The following is a 21,514-nucleotide window of genomic DNA, read 5'->3' as shown; positions in this document are numbered from 1 at the left end:
AAGTAAGGACAAGTAAGCTGTACCTACTTTTTTCAGGTTGAACAACAATAGTGACCATAGTGGAGTCCTCTGTGCCTGCCACAGCCCTGTCAGTCCATATCCCCTCTTCCCTTCCCTGCCCCATGTGGACTCCAGCCATTCTCCTTTCTCCCCATCCTTCAGTCAAGGACAGAAGCCATGCTAGTCATAAAAGTCATCTTTCTGAATTCCATGCTAGGAACCAGTACTCTAAACCTACCAGGGAAGCAATAATCTGATTTGAAGAAAAGTTCATCCCTCAAAATTTAATTAGCAAGCAAACTCTAAGTTCACCCTGGATGGAATGAAGAGAAAGAACTGAAATCAAATCCAGATCCTGAATTTCCTACCCTGAATTTTTTTTTTTCCCCCTCTAGGACACAGTACACACTACAGGATTAATATTGTTTTCTATCTAGGGGAACAAAACTTTCAAAATTCATCACCTCCCCTGGTTTTGGGCAAACTTGAACCAATTCTAACAGATAAAAATCTATCCCCTAAAGAATTCTTTCAGTAAAGCATCCACTGCCTTGCAAGGAGGAAGTTCTCCTTCATTTCTAACCTAAAGCACTCCTATTAAAATTAAAATTTATTTCTTTAGAAGACAGTGAAAGTAGCAAATCAGCATTCTCTGTATCATTAATTCTCAGGTTACTCATGCATGCTAATGTTTGAGACTCACAGCTCTACCTCCTACCCTTTCGAGGTTTCAAGAGACATTCATTTCTCCAGTGTTAATAATTCTAATTATTTTCCTTTTGAATAGGTTCCATAATTTCCCTTCTTCATGTCTCTTCTCTCAGGTTTCTTTCTACCCTTTGACTGTTCTTTCCTCATTTGCCCCTTATTTCCCTTCCCCTATCTTCCCATTCCTAAAATCTCCTTGCCTGAATGGACAGAGCCTTGCTTTAAGTACCCCCGTTTTTCTGTCCTGGCATTCTTCCCTGTAGGAATGTTAATTAGCATGTAGGATTTAATTAATTCAGCAGCTAATTAAAAATGGGAGAGAAAGAGTGGGAGAGGAGGAGGGCGGGAGACACAGAGACTGCTTCAGTGCAGAAGGCACCGCAGATGGTTCTGGGTTGGCTGGCACCATGCCACCGCCCCCAACTCCCCCTGCACGCACAGTGAGGGGAGGGGCAAAAGTGAGGGGCATAGGCTGGCAGAGTCTCTAGACAGGCTCCTTCAGTCCTGCCGCTGCTTTGTGTTAGGAGAGACAGAGAAGAAGAAAACAAGAGAATGGGAGAGACAGACTTGGACAGACCCACACCAGGAAGAGCTGAAGAAGAGGGCATCGAACTGACAAACCGAGTAATTCCTCCCTTCTTCACACTGGAAGAAGCCAAGAACAGAGCTGTTCATCCCAAGAGACTGCATGGGGTTCTCTGGCTCCCAAGGACCACTGAGGACAAGATGGAAAAACATAGCCACTGAACCTCTAGAGAAAAAGGGATAGCTCACTCTGGCAACCAGGGAGTTCCTCTGCTGCCATTCTCCCCATACCATGCTGTCTCCTCAGCATGAGCAGGCGAGAAGGAAGATAGCTATTGAGAATGAAAGACAGGTCGGGAAGAGGGAGTGGGCACAGATGGGCAATGCTGAGCAGATGGACAAGAGGGAGATATAAAGGAAGAAGAATGAAGGGTACATATGAGAAGGGAGAAGTGAGGGAAGGCAAAGAAGAAATAAGTAATGGAGGATAAGGAAGAGAAGGTCAGGGACAGAGGCATGCTTTTTTTGTTTGCCAAGATGGATAAAGAAGGATGGGATGTTCATGCAGAGGACTTGCATCTATTGATCCCGCCCAGTCAAGGCCAGATAGTGGGAAGGGCAGAACTACAGAGAGAGGGCAGGAACAGATCCTTCTGTGGATCAACCAAGCTACGGCAGACAGGGAACTCATCCTGCAGGACCTACCTAAATACTGGATATTTCTGCCAAACCAGGAATTTATCAAAGGCAATGGAGAAAAGCTTCCAAATGAACACAAAAGGAGGCTAGAATGACAGGAGGCTGCAGAATCGGATTCCAGGAGCTCCAGCAGGGAGATGGGTGAGGAATGGGATTTTTTTAGCAGCACCCAGCTGGCTCTTTAAGAGTGTCATCTGATGCTCTGAGGGGAAATACATCCTTTAAGGGACTGATTTGAGGATTTAAGGAGTAAGAAAGAGTAAAAAGGCTTTACTTCAGAAAGCATCCCTCTAGCGGGAGGCTAGATCTAGGAAGCTTTGGGGCTTAAAGTCTTGGGAGGGGCTAACTAAAGAGGGCAAGAAGGCCTGCCATCAGAGACAGATTATTTAAGATTTGATTGAAAGAAACTGAGAAGGAGGGTGTAAAGCCAGATGAAGGTTTTCTGGTGTTAACTGCCATAGAGCTGAATGCAGTGGCAGAGGAGGGTCACTGTAGCTAAGAGACAAGGTTTTCTGGGCTAGGAATTCTGATTTGATCTCTTTACCACCTAGGGCTTCCTGTAAGAGCCAGCAGTAAGTGCATCAAAATTGGGAGAGAGGCAGTAGAAACTCAAGGACTCTATATTCTCCAGAGCCCACCCGTCGGGCTAAAACCAAGACTGGTAGATGAAACAAAGCAGTTCTCAGTGTAAGTTGCCATAGGTTCAATGTATAAAATACAAATGCTTCCTAAGCCTGTTTTCTAGTCTAGGTTTTAATTAACAATAAGAAATGATAACATTTACTAATGTAATCACAATGATGGTTTGACACAAGAGAGAAATTCTACAAGAGTTAAGGCTAGCTCGTGGGAAGGAGGAGGTGGTTCAGATAATCTTACATTATTTAAGTGGTCCTGGTACTGAAGAATTTGCTAAATGAACAACAAAAAAGAATGGAGTTTCCAGAGTTCTAGCATCCACAAGTTCCACCTAGTTCTTAGGCATTTAGGGAAGAAGGCTTAAAAGAAGGGGCATATCAGTCAGCTGGAAGGTCAAATTCAATCTGAAAAGGGAATTCATCCCCTGCCTTGGTTCTCTCAAAGTCCCTCTAATAGGCTGGGTTGTAGAAGGCCCAGGAAATTCTGGCCCCTTCCTGGTGAGACAGGCCTCTTGCCTGCCAGGCCTGCACACTATCGTCAACCTGACCATGTTTCTGACTTTAAGACTGTCTGTGACCCTAGGAATGAAATGGGAACATTGGTTTCCAAGAGGTAATGAAGAAAAAGTCAGACTTAGATGTCAGAGGGCATAGGTTCTAATGCCAACTCCAATAACGATTATTTGTATGGTCTTAAGACAAACCATTTCTCCCTATAGCACCTGTGAGTGGAAGAAAACAAAAATCTACCCATTTTAGCTATAATGCGTTCAGCACCTAGAGAATAGTTTATTACTATTCCAAAGGATTCTAAAACTAAAACGTCTCTATCATTCATTACAACAAATATTTACTGAGCCTAGCCTTTAAGAGAGGGTTCTTAACAGAGAACAGAGATCTATATTACACAAGAAACAAGACCCTAACTAGAGTCCCCTAAATAGGACATGAAAGATGAGTAAGAAGGGCAGCAAGAAAATCAGCTGAGGAAATGAAGAGGCCACTGGCCCATCTGACTCCACCAAAATATACTCCTTATGAATGCAAGAAAGGCAGGCAGACAGGAGATAGATTTCCACTGGCACCTTCAAGTCTCAGCTTGTAAAGCAAAGCACATGTGCTCAAGCATACTCTTCACTCTGGCTCTTTCCAATGTTCTGGCAAACTCTTAACTCTCTCCTTAGTCCGAGAGTCAGCTTTGTCTCACATATGCTAGAATAATGGAAGTCACGCATTCTGGGACTGCCACTAAAGTTAAAGAAAATCTCCTCCCACCAGCAGACAAGAAGCCACACTGTCCACATTGTGGACAATTCCCAGGACATACACAAGGAAAAGACTCAGCACTACTATTCAGGGAGTTACTGGGATCTATTAATTTATAAAGAATAATTTGATAAGAGAATAAGCCATCTTAGAAACTGGATAGCTTTTCAATCAACAACATTGCTGAATTAGCTGAGGAGTCTAGGGTAATGGTCATTCAATGAGAAGTCTCCAGATAAAGTTATGAGGTACAGTAAAGTAAGAATTGAGGTAATTATCTGATGAGTTTGGGCTATATTCTGGAAAGGCCAAATAATAAAGAGAACTATAGGCTGAGTGGGAAAACCATGTAAATTCAGCTGAGATAAAGGAGAGATATAAAAAGAGAAAAGAGAAAGCAGACTATAAGAGTGAGCCAAGGTCTTAAAGACAGAATCATGCTCAGCAATGACCAATCAGCTAGGGTGCCCATGCAGGTGTCACAGTTGCTCCAGCAAGGACCTTTTGAGGACTCAAAAGATCAATAATAGGATATCTCCTAAGGGACCAACAGGTTTTAATTGCATAGTGTTCCTCCAGTCTTCAAATTACAGGATAACATAGGTACATCTATCCTTAGCAATCTAAATCAAAAGTTTCGATAAGGCCCTTAATATCTGAATTATTGCTATTCTCATTTGCCCAGTATGTGGAACCAAATTGTGTAGACTCACATAACACAGAATCCCTGCCAGCTAGACTCTCACTATCCAAATCCAAGAACTGAATAGGTAATGGATAGCAAAGAATACCTATCCTCTCACATTTCCACCCATTTTCTGTACAGTCTCGTGATTCTCCCAACCAGTCTTCAATACTGGCCTCTTCAGTTTTCCTCACCCCATTCTCTTCTAAACCACTTTCACCTACAGCCCTCTTATAGTAGGAGAGCCATCTGGAAAATGCCAAGGGTGAAAAAGATTGAAAAAAAAAAAAAAGTGGGGGGAGGGGTGGGTACTAAGGTACAGTATAAATTCTAGGTAGGGGAGTGGGATAGAGATCATGCAGAAAGAGAAACAGAGAAAGCAAGAGTGGGAGCAGGGGGAGGGGAAGAAGATGGCATTGCAGGGGGGGGGGAGGACGCCACAAAATTAATTTGAGGAAGGGAACAGTAGAGGAGACGTTGGTGGAATAACAATCAGGCAGGAGAAAGGGGGAGGGCAACAGGGTGGGAAGGAATGATGTTGGGGAGGAGGGCCTAGCCTGCAGAGCAACATCAGCACCACCTATGGGTATGGTGAAGGGTTACAGACAGCAACAAAGAGGCCCCTGCTTGGGCATGAGGGTCTGGGACGCAGGTAAGGAAGGAGAAGCCATGGCTTCTGCCCTTCAAACCTCTCAATAATACAACATGCAGTCTAGAATAAATTGTATATGGCTCTCCTGGGAAGAGAGGGACTTAACAAGGTAAGGGAGGGAGGAGAGAGGACTCCTGGCTTTTTCCATTCTAAGGAGGTTTCCCCCTCAGAATTCAGGAGTAGAAAAGAGAAGGGCATGAAAAGGGAGGAATGCCAGGGACTGAAAAGAATGTGTCTGCTTCTTCTTTCATTTGCTAGAGAAAGGATTTTGTCTTTATTTCCAAGTGATTTCCTTTCCCCACTGGATGTTGGAGAGTACAGCTCCCTCCCTGGGGCAATGGATGCCCCTCAGTCAGCTGCTTCCTCCCAGCATAGCCTTGAAACTCCCAACCACCATTAGAAAGCCCCAGGGAGCCAACAAGCTTGAGAAATAAAGGAAGGAAAGGGTTCCCCCCCACCAGTCAAACAGCCCAAGGGGGAGGACAGGGTAGTGAAAATGAAAGAGAGAATGCAAAAGCTCTGCAGAGGGAAGGGAGAGGGAAATGTGATCAGTAGTATTTGTTGTGCTTCCAGGGAGGAAGAATCTGTCACATTTTTAATAATAATAAATACATGAAGACAGATTTGCTAGCACTGCTCAGGCTCCTTGGGAAGGGTGGGGGAGGGGAGCCAATGCAGCTGCAGTGCAGACTAATATCTCCCCCTCCCATCCCCCATTAGATAGGCTCAATATCACAGCAGCCTTCCCCTCCCCCTCCAACCGCAGTCCTCCCCTTCACAGCCCACCCTTTCTATGGTCCCTTCACACAGCTCTGCCCCTCCCTCCCCCACTTCTCTCTCTACTCCCCCAGCCCTATCTGTATCAGCACTAGTCCTCATTTAACACAGCCTTACCCTAGCTCGAAGAAGCCCTGTATTAGGTCTGACCGAGCCCACTCCTAAGACCTCACTCTTTCCCATCAGTGACCTTCACTAGCTGAATGGCAACCTCCCCACATAAACCCTCCACAGAAGTCCAGCACATCTCAGCATTTCCTGGATTCCACCAAAAGTGACGCCTTTTCCCATTTTTATCTCAATGTGACCTCCTCTCTCATACCCTTAAATATAATGGCCATCAAATGTGCTTGTGTTTAGGGGGTGTCAAGACCTCAGGACTCAGTGACTACTGCCACCTATTGACCCAAATTTGTTCAAGATAGACCTTTAATACACTTCTTACACAGTGACGCTCTGTTATTTCAAAAGCATCAATAGCTTAAACATGCAAAGGCATGGCTCTTGGGGCTTCTCTGAGACCCTCTGAACAATGAGATCAAAGAAATACAAAAGCAAGACTGGGCAGAGAGCCAAAGCAATGATGCCTTTCTCTATGCAAAGGCAGAAAAAGAGGCCCAAGCAATGAAAAAGGAAATTTATGCCTCCTCTAGGGTCTGCAAGGAAAGAGAAAAGGGGATAAAAATTTTTCCCAAGCACTGGTAAAAATCTTGTGCATCACAATGAGTGAAGCATTTCCAGAACAGTAGAAGGCAGATTTCATTCATATGCCTTCAAAAAGTTGGCCAAATACTTGGGTTGCACTGGTGTTTACAGAGCTAGCTGATCGCAGGGAAGATGAGGGACACTGAAGACTGTGCCAATTCTCAATCTGTACCAATCAGGACTGAGAAAGAAACTAGGCTCCAAGGACAGATTTATACCATGGAGTTCTATTGGGATGTTTAGTATGTGTGTTCCACCAACCCAAGATAAGAAATGAGATGTGAGCATGAACTCTCCGTGGTGCTGAAAAACTGATTAACTGCAATCAGGTCATCAAAGTATTCATGAAGATTGTTGTGAACTTCTGACAGACATTTCCCCAGCCCTCATAAAATCCTACAAAACAAAAGTTTTTGAGGCAAAAACAGGCCTTTGTCAATCTTCCTTACCCACTGCCTAAGATGAAAAGCCAAGACAGAGATGCTAAATTACTTGCTTAGAATAAAGCCATGACTCTCTCACCATCATGTGGTAACAATGAACAGGTGCTCATGTGCACTAATGACATTACAGTGAACACTGGAAATAATCTGTTATTTTTTGATATTCATGTGTTCTGAAGTATCAGAGAACAGAATCCAAGTAAGAGAAAGAAGAAGAGTGAACAACAGAAGAGCCATAAACCCTAAAATTCTTGGTTTTCTTGCTTTACTATACTAACAGTAGTTCTCAAACTGTGTTCTATGGAATTCTAAAGGTTCCTTGGAGATCCAAGACTTTTCATTCCTATTTCAACCAAAGTTAACCTCAGTCATTCCTGTTTCACATACCAAGAAACTACATAAAATTCTATCAAACAATATACTCTAAATATTGTTTGATGATTTGGGTGCCAATATTCCCCAGAAATAATAATTATAACCATTACTGTAATAATTGTTAATCCTGTTGAAAGGTCAGGGCAAGCAAGATATCTTAGAGTTAAAAACTCAATTAAATTAACATAAGGTTCTTCACAGAGGCAGGGATTTTATCTGTTTTGTAACTTGCTATGCCACCGAGAGGCCAGTATAGTGTCTGGAGCTTGTGGTTTATTTGAAGGCCAGTCCTCTAACAGAAATGGAGAAATAGGGATGGGGAGGAGTTGGAGATTATAAATTGCCTACACAAACACTGAAGACTTTCAAGAATTACAGGGCACTTGAAGTTCTCCATTTCCCATGTTTCTCTGGAACAGGTTCTCCAATTTACTAGACAAGAGATCCTCAACAGACTGTTCAACCTAAGGGTCTCAGTTTCCACAACAGCAAAATGGAGATGTCATACATTTTGTAAAGATTAAGTGTAAAGCACTTAGGTAAGTAGGTAACAAAACTTAAATCTTTTCAAAAAAAGAAAAAGAAATTCCCTAATCAAAAAATCTTAATAAGGGCTGGGGTGTGGTTCAGTGGTGGAACACCTGCCTAGCAAGCCCAGAATCAATCTGGGCTTGATTCTCATATAAATAAATGAAGATTCATCAACATCTAAAAAAATATTTAAAACAAAAAAATCTTAATAAATTAGAAACAAGTAACAGTAGTCCTAAGAAATGAATGTGGTGATTCTAATCAAAGCATTTTTTAGCTGAGCCACTTGTCCAATTAATTCATTCAGAAAGGAAAAGAATCTCTAAATCTATTCTTGGGCTCTTTGTTTCAATTCACTTGAAGAAACAAAAGTATGAGCCTGGGACATGTCAGATTCCCTCAGATCTACCAGACTAAGTTAGAGTTCACAGAAGCAGGCTCATCTTGCCATCATCCATATATGCTCTAGGCTCCTTGATTTGGAAGGAATCCCAGAAATTCAAATGTATTCATTCTCAGCTGAGGAAAATTAAAGGCCAGAGATGTTAAATGATTTGTCCAAGATCATAGAATTAGTAAAAGATGGCTGCAAATTCATTTTCTGATTTCTAGCAGGCCACTGACTGAAAATAAACTCTTGCCTCAATCGGGCAAACCAGTATATATGACCAAAATTCACAGAATTTAGAATAAAACAAAAATTTTAGTGATATAATGACCCCAAACTATATTCCTGTCCATAATACTGCACAGGGAAACCAGACACTAAAACCAGATATTCATGAGACATAAATCCTTTAAAAAATAAATCGAATGAATTAATTCTGTATACTCAACTCCTCTTTTTTGCCCTTCTTTCACTTTCTCTCATAAACACAGGTATTCTTCAAATAGAATAGAACATCTCAGATATGTAACCCACTGGTCTCCTGACTGGAGCTTGACTAATATTTCTGTGGAACTTACATTCTTTGCTCTGTCAAGCTAAGAATTTTCTGTCTGCCAGCTTTCTGGTACCCTTTGGCAGTTCTCTGTAAAACAGTTGGTCTTTACTGATTCTGGTAACTGAGGCCTTGGATGAGGGTAGGTTAAGGTGACTGAAAAACAAGATTACATAACTCTTTGCTCTAGTCAACTCATTCACTCCACTATTCTCTACAAACTATCAGTAACTGATCAAAAATCAGCTCTATGTTCATGTTATTTCAGAAACAGAGTAGCAGAAACAAAAATAACTCTTGCTGATGTGGAAATGTTCTATCTTGTTTTCAATTACAGTCAAGCACCAATGGTTTCCTGAACTACTAATGCCACCTGGTGGCCAGGCTAGATACATTAAGGAAATATAAGATCCACATATTTCAGATATTGTACCCACGGTAGAAGTCATACATGGGCTGGAAACAGTTGATATTCTACTCTATATTGTCAATTTTTAAAAAAATAATAAACAATTTCCAGTTTCTGGGGGAAATACTGATCAAAGAAAATTAATAAAGTCAAATTTCTTGAAACTCCAAGAAAAATTTCATCTTTCCCTTTCCACCACCCATTCAACAAAAATACCCCACATACCCAACAATTCCATCACTCAATACATGTGCAAAAGGGGCTTTAATTCAGGTGTAAAATCAATTTTATTAAAGATCTTTCCACATGTCCAAAGCAAACAATGAATTCCAAGGAAAAGACCTACATACAGTGAAAATAGACGTATCTCAGGATGACAAAATACATAAAACATGTACACCCATAATCACCGCCGCCTCCGAAAACCTAAAAGGAAGGGAAACCAAGAATGAGGCAAAGGACAGTTGGAAAAGCTGAAGGACAGGAACAAAAGAACATTTAGAGAGGGTTCAAAAGGGGTGGGTTCTTGGGGCTGGGGTTGTGGCTCAGAAGCAGAACACTCGCCTACATGTGCGAGGCCCTGGTTCGATCCTCAGCACCACATAAAAATAAATGAAGGTATTGTGTCCAACTATAACTAAAAAATAAATATTTTAAAGGGGTGGGGGGGAGTTCTTAGGTTAGTATTCTGTATCTTCTTCCCAGGACAAAAGACTAGAAAGACTAGAAGAATGAAACTAAAATGGGATAACAGCTCCCTCAAGTGACCCTATAGTATGGAAATCGAATAAGAGTATGGGACCTTAGAGATGGAATCTAGAAATCCCTTTTGGAATGATGTGGAGTTCCAGCTTGGGAAAGAAGAAAAAGAAAAGCCTCACTAAGAGATTATGGAAGGGACACTATGGGGGTTGGTGAGATCAGGATGGCAAATCCTGAGGGGTGGCATCCCAATTTCCATTCCCTACCTTGTACTTGATCACGTAAGTACTAGTACTACACTGACCTTTTTTCTTCCGACCTTTCTTGGGTATCTTCTTTCGCTTCTTAACAGGATTCTGATCCTGGAGACAGAGAAGCAAAGGAAAGGCAGTGTATTTCCAAGTGCCAGAATCCCTCCCCAAGTTCCTTATGGTAATAATTTCCAAATATATTTGGCTGAAAGAATGACAGCTGCCTCCTACAACTGTACCTCAATCTCACCTCATCAAGATGAGCAGTTCCTCCTGTCAATGCACTGATGTCACTGAAGTGCGTGAGGGAATGAAGCTGGGAGCTCATGACATTTGCTCGTTTTCGCCGTCCTCTCTCGCGCTTACTGACACTTAAACGCACCATCATGCTTTCTTCATAGTTAATCCTGTCACAGAAAATCAGACACTGATCCCTACAGACTCAAACCATGGTAGTGGAAAGCTCTAGCCCAAAACCTGAGCCTAGTGGCTGGGTTGTGGTTTAGCAGTATGAGCACTCGCCTAGCACATGCGAGGCCCTGTGTTCTATCCTCAGCACCACATAAAAATAAAGGTATTGTGTCAACTACAACTAAAAAATATTAAAAAAAAACAAAAAACAACACCACCACCACCAAAACCCTGGGCCTGAGCATTTAACAATCCTAGCTTAAGAGTAGTGAGGAAATTTCACAGCAGATCAACACAGTATTTACTAAAGTCATACAGAATGTTCAATACGAATGAAATGTTGTCTGTGATAGAATTTTGGTACTGGGGATTGAACCTAAGGGCCCTTTACCACTGAGTTACATCCTCAGCCCTCATCCTGTTTTTTTTGGTTGTTGACTTTTTTTTTTTTTTTGCAGTGCTAAGAACTGAACCCAGTGCTTCACACATGCCAGGCAAGTGCACTACCGCTGAGCCAAATCCCTAGCTCTCAGCCCTTTTTTAATATTAATTTTGAGAAGGGGGTCTCATTAAGTTGGTGAGGCCTTCACTAAATTGCTGAGGCTGGATTCAAACTTGCAATCCTCCTGCCTCAGCCTCCTGAATCAAGAAAATTCCCTTATTTTAGCTCTGTAAGTAGGATTCATTGCATGAATGGGCCCTTTCATGCACATCTTTCAATGTAGAGTCTTACACGAGCAAAGCTGATGAGCCTGTATTAAAGTTACAACTGCTTTTCTACTTTTCTTCCCTGAATTTATATAGCATTCTTAATGCCACTATAAAAACCTGCTTTTACTTTCTTCATTGAAAAAGTAAGAATTTTGACAGTGAAATACAGGCTATTAAAGCCCTACATGGAACTACATTCATTCCTCTCCATATAGCATTTGCTTGAGCCTAAACAGAATTGGGGAGGAAAAAAAAAAATTATTTTCTACTTCTTATCCCATACTTCAAACTTCTATCATCCCAAATTTTCCACTCCACTTTCTATATGATATTGTTTGTCTTGGTACCAGAATTTACCCTAAGTTTGAGAACAGGTCTCTAAAGTGGAAATAACTTCTAATTTAAAGAGCTCAGACCTATGTTGGTCCTCTTGACTCTGGCGAGTGACATGAGGATGGCGAGCATCTCGGATTTCCTCTGGAGCATCTGAGTATTGCTCCTTAAGTTCACGAATGACAGAACTGCTCAATGCCCGTCTCTTGGCTCGTTCCAGACGCTTTTTCTCCCGCTCAGCTTCTGTTTCATCTATTTGATAAAAATCCACAGGTGTTATCCCAAAACAGAGAAAGGCAAAAGAGGAACACAACTCATTCCAAGAAGGCAGCAGCCACAATTCATACCATAATGAACTGGAACCAAGCGCGGTGGTACGTATTTCTTGGATACTCCTTTTGTAGCTTTCTTTCCTGAAGCCTCAGACTGGCCATCCTCTGTTTCATCTTCCTCTTCATCCTCAGAGCTCAACTACAGAAGAAACAATGTCTGCTAATTTAGGAAGAATTCATAGACAAGTGAGAAGAAACGCTCCCCCACAAAGCTGTAGTAGTACCCTTAGGAGATGACTACAAACACAAGGGGGAAAAGGAACCTCATACTGAAACATTCTAAGGTAAACACCAGAAAATCAAGTCACAGGTGATCACCACAAGGTTCATGTATATATAGCTCCTTCAGAAAAATTAGGAGGATAATACAACCCTTTACCTTGCTTATCATATTGCTGGGATGAGGCTTAAAGCGAAGTGGGTCATTTTCACCTGAAATACAAAACCCCAGAGATTTAAAAGATTTGGAATTTTATGATGATCCCCACGATGTTATGCTGGTCCTCTCACTTACTGAGACTGCCTGTCACTGCAGTCTTAACCAGTTTGTCAATTTGATACTTCAGTTTTTGGTCCAAAGGACGGAGCTTTTCCAATACCTATAATGCAATAGTTAAAAAGGATTACATTCTTTTCCCCAAATCAAGCACATACCAGAGTCCCTTGTGTTGGGAGAAAAATACTTTATTTATTTTTTAAATATTTTTGTTTTAGTTGTAATTGGACACAATATCTTTATTTTATTTATTTATTTTTATGTGGAGCTAAGAATTGAACCTCGCATGTGCTAGGTGAGCTCTCTACCGCTGAGCCCCAGCCCCAACCCCATAAATATATATTTTTTTAAAATGTGGTTTCCTGGGCTGGGGATGTGGCTCAAGCGGTAGCGCGCCCGCCTGGCGTGCGTGCGGCCCGGGTTCGATCCTCAGCACCACATACCAACAAAGATGTTGTGTCCACCGAGAACTAAAAAAATAAATATTAAAAAAAATTCTCTCTCTCTCTCTTAAAATGTGGTTTCCTTACTTAAAGAGAGAACAACCACTTAAATGAGAGATACTATGTTAAACTTTAGAATTTAGGATTTAGAAACCTACATTTCCAAGAAGCAAAGGCCTCATACCGTGCGAATTTCTACTAGTCTCAAAACTGCAGCATGTCCCTGAAGAGATCCTCCTGAGGCTTTGTCCAGGATGAGGTGGCTCAAATCCATAAGGTACATAAGCAGCAGCTGATCTTTCACTTCCAAGAAGCTGAGACCCTGAGTTGAACAAAACAGTAAGAGAATCAGGAGGAGCACTTAGGGCAAGCAAGATAATGATTTCCAAGTTCAAGTTTTTCCTCCATCAGTTCATATAAAGTATCTGGAGTACAGTAATCCCTCCTTAACTGTGGTCTTGCTTTCTACAGTTTCAGTTATTCACAACCAATCACAGTCCAAAAATACTAAGTAGAAATTCCATAAAGGTAAAATTCATGTTTTAAAATTTATGTCTTAAATAGTCCACTATTGTGTGTAGTATACTGAAATCTGGTGCCATCTTACTCCATCCTACCTGGGATGTTGAGTTATTCCTTGGTCTAGTGTATTTACAGTATTTAGTCTGTGCTACTTGCCTATTAGTCACTTGGTAGTAACCTCAGTTATCAGATCAACTGCCATAACATCACAGAGCTTTTGTTCAAGTAACCCTTCTCACAACCTCCACATGCAAGAATAATGATGAAAAGAGGGCATCAGGCACAAAATGTGGAAGGACAGATTAACTCTGTAACTATGTGGCAACACTGTGAGGCCCATAGGGGAAAGCAAAGTATACACAGGACTTGGTACTATCCAAAGTTTAGAGTATCTGCCAGGAGTTCTCAAAACATATCCTGAAGGATATGGAGGGATTATCATAGCTGAAGAAGGAGCTATACCTAAAATTGCCAACAGAGAAAATTATGCTAACACAAGAGAAGCAAAGCTCAGAGAACTACTAGAACAAAAGCAGGAAAATCAATACAGTATCCCTCTAAAAAGGCTGTAACAAAGTTTCTCATCTCAGAGCTATTGATATTTGGAGTCAGTTAATTCTTTGTTATGGAGGCTGTGCTGTTATTGCAGGTTTCCAGAAACTGTCCTTGGCCTCAACTCATTGATGCCCTTTCCCAAAGTTGTAACAATCAAAAATGTTGCCAACTGTAAAATCAAATGTGTTGCCAATTTTTAAATTAACTTATTCTTAATTAAAATAAGTCCTGATTTTTTTTTTTTTTCTGTACCAGTATTAAATCCAGGGGTGTTCAATCACTGAGCCACATCCTCAGCCTGTTTTCATTCTTTATTTTTGAGACAGAGTCTCACTAAGTTGCTTAGGGCTGCACTAAACTGCTGAGGCTGGCTTTTTTTTTTTTTTTTTCCATACACACACACACACACACACACACACACACATATTTATTTATTTATTTTAGTTGTAGGTGGATACAATATCTTTATTTATTTTTATGTGGTGCTGAGGCTAGAACCAGTGTTATGCTGCTAGGTGAGTGCTCTACCACTAAGCCACAACCCCAGCCCAGCTGAGGCTGGCTTTGAACTCATTATTCCACTGCCTCAGCCTCCCAAGCCACTGGGATTACAGGTGCACACAACCATGCACCCAGCACATACATCACCCTTACAATAAAAATTAAAACAAACAAAAAATCTCAAAAAAGAATGTTATCTCAAAGTATGATTAAAATGACTTTTCATTTTCTTCTTTATGGTTTTATGTATCTCCCAAACTATCCAAAATTAAAATTGTATTATAGGGTTGAGGTGTAGCTCAGTGGTAGAGTGCTTGCCAGCACACATGAGGGTTAGCTCTATACCATCAACAATAAATAAAGTGTATATAGGCAGAAGATGCAAACAAAATAATGCAATACATGTGAGCATGACTTAAGTTACGGTTATTAAATAAGACAAATGAGTCTTGTGACTGCATAAAATGAAAATTGACAAAGTCCACAGCCTTAAGAAAGCCTGTTTTAGGGCTGGGGCTCAGCGGTAGCACACTTGCCTGGTATATGTGAGGCATGGGGTTTGATTCTCAGTACCACACATAAATAAATAAAAAATAATAAAGGTCTACCAACAACTAAAAATATGTATATATTTTTTTAAAAAGCAAGCCTGTTTTAGACAGGTTAAATACTTAAATAGGATCACAGGTGAAATTCAAACTCAGTTTGACTTACCTGGGCCTTGGGTATCTTTAAATTAACATAACTAATTCTTATTATTAGCCCCAACATGGTACTGGAGCATGAGTAAAGGATTTAAAGACAAGTTGAGTTTAAATTCTGAATTAGGCATTTGGTAATTAAATATTGGGTAAGTCACTTAACCTGGTGACCTCAGACTTCTCATCTATATTTCCTGTCCAAATAATCATAACAAGACACAAATAACAGAAAAGAAATTTGAACCCTATTAAGCACCTTTGATCCTTATAACACTCTTTGCTCATAAAAGAAAATAAATATTTGTTCAATGAATAAACAAATACTGATTAATCTAAGAGGTATGCTGACAGCCCAGCACTAAAATTATCAAAGCAAGGTACCCAGGACATAAATGGGTAAAATTTGAGAAACAGGCTCTTTTGACAATGCTTGGGCATTGGCACTGTCAAGTTCAAACTGGGGTTATGAGCACATCAGAGAAAATAAAGATATGCAATAAAAACAAAAGTGAACAATGAGAAAGAAAAGTCTTTATCTTCCTAAAAATACAAGTCTGCTGTAACTCTCATGCTCAAAATTTTTTCAATGATTCTTACTGATTTACTACAATGACTTTTGTGTTTTTAGTTATCTATGAAATATTTTGCTTAAATATAATTTTAGGTCAAAAGCTCAATATGTAAAACAAGAATTCCAGAGTTGTCCTCCCACAGTGACCTAATACCAAGAACCTAAATAGGTTCTACCTGACTCTAATTTGAAAACTATTATACTTGAATTTTCAGATGCGCCATTTTCATATTTTAACATTCCTAAAATTTGGATGCATCTTTCAGTCAATAGTATCTTAGCATTGTTACAGATTAATATTCTTTCTTAAGAAGATAATCTCCCCTTATCCACAGGTGATATATTCCAAAATCCCCAGTGGATGTCTCCAATGAGGATAATACTAAATCCTATGCACACACACCAATGAAAAATTTTAATTTATAACTTTGGCACGATCAGAAATTAACAACAATTAATAAGATAGAACAATTATAATCACACTATAATAAAAGTTATTTAAAAGGTATAAGTTATGTCAGAATTTTTTTAAAATATTTTTTTAGTTGCAGATGGGAACAATGCCTTTATTTTTATTTATTTTTATGTGGTGCTGAGGATCAAACCCAATCCTCACCCACACTACATGAGCACTCTACCACTGAGTCACAATCCCAGCCCCATGTCAGAAATTTTTCATTTAATATTTTCAGACCACAACTGACCTTAGGTAACTAAAATTTCAGAGTGAAATTCAGACAAGGGGACTACCATATATAAAATTAAGTAGTCGACCCTAATTAATAGCATCTTTGATCAGATGAAACAAACAGTAACCCCTTCACTGGCCTATAAGGGTCTTCAGAATGACCACTTTTCCAGGCTTACTTCTTATCCCCATCACACATACAACACATGAAATGTATGTTCATCCACAAAAATTACTTACCTCCTCCCCCAGAACATCACCATGCTTTCAGACCTCTGTGCCTTTGTATATATTTTCTCTGACTCCTATTTACTTCTCAAAAGTCTGATACCTCCTCTGAGAAGCCTTCCTTGATTGACTCCCTCTGCTCTTCTGGAAGTTCTCACTCCTTGGCTGGCACCTCACTTCTCATAACATTGCAATATAAATGCTACTTCTCACATCTATTGCTTTAATTCATCTTCCCCATGAGATTCCAGCACAGAAATTGGATTTTACCCATCTTTGAAGCTCTAGCACTCAGGATATAAAACAAACAATAATTGCATGATGAATAAATTATCGAGAAAATCAAGTCAGGAGATGTTTACTCTTTAAACACATCTTACCTTCTCTGTAGGATAAGCTCCAGCTCGAACTTTTTTGGTCAGTGCTTGTACTTGTGCAGTTACAGCCACCACCTGAAATTAGACCATAAAACAGATGACTAGGCTACATCAAGTCATGTCTAAACAACCACCTAAAAATTATCTGAAACACTGTTTAAACGACAGTACTATCTTCTCCCTAGTTCTAGGAAAGATGGTTCTGACAGTTCTTCAAAAGGCTAGGGTTGTGGCTCAGTGGATGGGTGCTTGCCTAACTAGTATGCAAGGCACTGAGTTCGATACTCAACACCACATAAAAATAAATAAATAAAATAAAGGTACTGTGTCCATCTTCAACTAAAAATTAAAAAAAAAAAAAACAAACAGGTAGACATTTCTTAAAATTAGGGGGTTGGGGAGCATCTTTATCAAACAATGCTGGAGGGGATGAGAACTGGAACAGTGGTAATGGAGGGACTATGACTTTACATGTCCTGACTGAACTTATAAAGCACTGAACTATACAAATGAATGTTAGGTGGGCACCCAATGTGCAAATCATGTCACATTCCAGTTTTCTTACCTTTAATAATAAAAGGAACTGACTGTGATGGCTTCTTTTTGAAGTTTTATGTATTTCTTTGGGTGCAGAAATCGATTACTTTGACTGAAAAGGGTTTTGTTAAATTATTTTACCTTTAGGGTATTTGGGAGCATCCAAATATCTGCTCCTAAAACACCAAAGTTTGGAGGTGAGGCACACAAAGCCAAAGCCAATTCGTGACTAATCTATTCCAAAGGGACGACACCTGCTCACCTGTTCCTGGAGATTTTTCAAGAGTGTCACGGCACTTGGCACGTCTGACTCCAGCACCTCCTAGAGGAGATAGTAAAAAATCATATTTATTTAAGAGGAAGGAAGCAAGGCGCCGGCGCACGCCTATAATCCCAGCGGCTTGGGAGGCTGAGACAGGGGGACCGCGAGTTCAAAGCCAGCCTCTGCAAAGGCGAGGCGCTAAGCAACTCAGTGAGACCCTCCCTGTCTCTAAATAAAATACAAAATAGGGCTAGGGATGGGGCTCAGTGGTCGTGTGCCCCTGAGTTCAATCCCCGGTACCAGAAAAAAAAAAAAAAAACGAACATCTGGGGTAAGAAACTTCCCCTCTCCTTCGAACACCTTACACTTTGGGCCTTTTCACCCGGTGCACCGGCAGCCTCTCCTGAAAGCAAATCCTTCATGTTGCTGGAAAGGAGCAGTAACTCCGGCCCTAAGTCTCCCTACTGTTGCTTAGCTGCTCCAGAGAGGCCATTTCCCTGAAGCAACTTTCATCACCACCCTTTCCTGGTGCCAACAGTTTGTTTTGAGCCATTAAAAAGAAAGAAGTCCGCAATAGCCGCTCGAGTAAAAGAACACACCACACTCACCGGCGCCGCCATCTTTGCGAGCCCACCCCTTCCGGCGTCGTATTTCCTGAGCGCTAACATCGGCTTCCTAGACCCGATGGACAACCGCAGCCAATAGGAATAGGCGTTCTCTCACTTCCGTCCTGAACAGGATGGGAGAGAGGCAGGGCCTGATCTAGCCAATGGAATAAAGGAACTGACTAAATTCGTCAGACTCGGGAGGTAATCTACCGACCTAAAGATGGTCTTGGGAAGAAGAATGTGATTGGTAAATTGTGGCGAATGATTGAAACCAAACCAATAAAGACCGCCTTAGTGATTGATTGAAAGTTTAAAGCTCCCAATAGGATAAAGGAGTCAACTGAGCGAGCTGAGAGTGTATTGGCTCGCCGATGCCGCAGTACCAGTCTTTTTCATGGCACTTTTCTTGTAGTGCCAGGACTGGCTGCTAGGTGGCGGGACACGGCTTTGCTCTGAGGAATTCACGTTGCGGAGCCGCCATTGCCTGCTGCACTCCCTAGAGACAGTCATTGTGTGATAATGGAAAGGTCACTCGGTCTCTAAGAGTCTTTTTCATGTGTAAATAGGAGAGTTGGACCAGAGAAGCCGACTGCACGGACACTCGCCTGCCCCCCTCGTGGGGGCCCGGGAGCGCAGAGGGAAGATGCCAGGGCCCACAGGAGGAGGAATACGTTCCACAAACAAGGAAACAGTTCATACCTACGTAATTTCCCCCTGTCCTACGGGTACGCGGCAGAACTCGCTTCAAACCTAGGCTGTGCATATTTCCTATGCCCCTCATCTTTTCTCAGTATTTCCCAGCTCACTCGCTTCTGGCGGGATCGTGAAGTCCCATCATCTGCATTGGGAAATAAAGCATTAAAAGAGCAGATGATGGCCCTGAGTTTTTTCCCATAGCGACAGTGTAGCCGACCTAGCAATAGAATCAGATCTGACTTGGAGCTGTCTTCTGGAATTGAGGAAGGACGAGCCCCCTATCTAGGCAACCCGGTGGGGGAAGTTCTGTTTTCTGAGCTTGCTGGGCTCCGGAAGGCCATGGTGGGTTAATAGTCTCTGTGTCTCCAGCTCAGAAGCTTGGGGTGCCCTAATAGCGTAGTCAGTAACCAACAGCTTTTGTATTATGAACAGTTTCTATTTTGACAATTCCTCAATCCCATCTAGCAAAATGAAAAATAAGCTTTTCCTCTCCTTAGAACTTGAAATTTTGTTTATATGCATTATGAGTATTAGTGAGAAATACGAATTTCACTGCCTTGTTTTCTTGTTTGTTTGGGGTGGAGGCGTACAGAGGATTGAACTCCGGGGCAGTCCACCCCAGAGCCACATTCTCAGCCCCATTTAATATTTTATTTAGAAGCAAGGTCTCACTGAGTTGCTTAGCACCCCACTTTTGTGTGTGGGTGCTGGGGATTGAACCCAGGGCCTTGTGCATGTGAGGCAAGCACTTTACCTACCAACTGAGGTACATCCCCAGCCTGCGCCTTGCTTTGTGCTGAGGCTGGCTTTGAACTCCAGATCCTCCTGCCTCAGCCTCCTGAGCCGCTGGGATTACAGGCACAGGCATGCCCCACCGCACCAGCTACTGCTTTGTTTTTCTATTATGAAATGCTTATCAACCATACCTAATGTTATAAGAAAATCTTGGAGTTAAGAATAAACTAAATCTCAGCAAAGCTCTTGCAGATTAAACCAACAAGCAATGAATGCGAGATCATTTTATTTGTCTTCTATTTCTTTCAAAAGTTCCATAAAGTGACCATCATTCATAACATTTACAAGTACATATATCAATATCCTGGACAAAAAAAAAACTTTTTTTTTTTTAAATGAGGTTCTCACTACTACCCAGACTGGCCTCAAACTTTTAGGCTCAAGTGAGCCTCCTCTCAACTTTCCCACTGCTAGGACTATAGGCACATCCCAGCCTGAGCAAGTTTAATAGCTTTTTTGAGATTTAATACACACATCACAAAATTTACCATTTAAAGGATACAGTTAAGAGGTTTTTCCTATATTCACAGAGTTGTGCAGATATATAACCATAATCAATTATAGAGTATTTTACCACTCCAGAAGAAACCAGTACACACTAGTAGTCACCCCTCCTTTTTCCCCACCCCTTCCCATGCCAGCTCTGAACAACCACTAATCTACTTGGTTTTGCTATAGACTTACCTATTCTGGACATTTCTTTAACATGAAATTGTGCAATATAAAGTCTTTGTGACTGGCTACTTTCACTTAGCATATTTTCAAGGTTCACTCATATTGAAGCACATATCAGAATGTTATTCCTTTTTTATTACTGAATAATTTTTTATTGTATGGATATACCACATTTGATTATCCAGTTCATCACTTGATGGACATTTTGGTTGCTTCCAAGATGGTATTGGAGAGAAGAATATGAATATTTTCACTATCATGACTAGTTCTGCTATGGCAATTGTATATAAGTTTTTGTAGGGACATGTTTCTTTTGAGTATATTTTGAGTATATAAATAGGAGTAGACCTCAGCATATACTCAAAGGACTTAAAATCAGCATACTACAGTGACACAGCCATATCAGTGTTTATAGCAGCTCAATTCACAATAGCTAAACTATGGAATCAACCTAGTCAACCTTCAACAGATGAATGGTTAAAGAAAATGTGTTACATATACACAATGGAATATGACTTAGCCATAAAGAAGAATGAAATTATGGCTTTTGCTGGTAAATGGATGGAACTGGAGACTATCATACTAAGTGAAATAAGCCAATCCCAAAAAAACCAAAGGCTGAATGTTCTCTTTGATGTGCAGATGCTGAATCACAATAAGCGGACAGGAGTGGGGTAAGAGGGAAAAATAGAAATTCACTGGATTAGACAAAGGGAAATGAAGGGAAGGGAGGGAGGATGGGAATAGGAAAGAGTAGATGAATTG

The 21,514-nt window shown here is 40.9% G+C and overlaps 1 protein-coding gene across 4 annotated transcripts; it reads right to left on the bottom strand.

Moving 5' to 3' along the window:
• Positions 1-9,603: 9,603 nt before the first annotated feature.
• On the bottom strand, positions 9,604-18,618 carry Ngdn (neuroguidin). Of its 4 annotated transcripts, XM_071607766.1 has the most exons (12): positions 18,584-18,602; positions 17,976-18,035; positions 17,742-17,825; positions 17,180-17,251; positions 13,218-13,355; positions 12,609-12,693; positions 12,474-12,526; positions 12,110-12,233; positions 11,846-12,014; positions 10,558-10,714; positions 10,361-10,418; positions 9,604-9,780 (listed from the first exon to the last, which is right to left on the bottom strand). In XM_071607766.1, the coding sequence occupies exons 5-12, from the start codon at positions 13,314-13,316 to the stop codon at positions 9,761-9,763; spliced, it is 765 nt and encodes a 254-aa protein (XP_071463867.1). In that variant the 5' UTR covers positions 13,317-13,355; positions 17,180-17,251; positions 17,742-17,825; positions 17,976-18,035; positions 18,584-18,602; the 3' UTR covers positions 9,604-9,760. The 4 variants fall into 4 exon arrangements, with proteins under 4 accessions (XP_071463867.1, XP_027775932.1, XP_027775933.1 ...); XM_027920131.3 differs by lacking the exon at positions 17,742-17,825 and having other exon boundaries at positions 18,584-18,618; XM_027920132.3 differs by lacking the exons at positions 17,742-17,825; positions 18,584-18,602 and adding an exon at positions 18,341-18,412.
• Between the last annotated feature and the right edge of the window lie 2,896 nt (positions 18,619-21,514).

Source organism: Marmota flaviventris, chromosome 2 (assembly GCF_047511675.1).
Source record: "Marmota flaviventris isolate mMarFla1 chromosome 2, mMarFla1.hap1, whole genome shotgun sequence".
Taxonomy (NCBI): domain Eukaryota; kingdom Metazoa; phylum Chordata; class Mammalia; order Rodentia; family Sciuridae; genus Marmota; species Marmota flaviventris.
The sequence above is the reverse complement of the archived record's forward strand: the minus strand, read 5'-3'. Positions and strand labels throughout refer to the sequence as shown.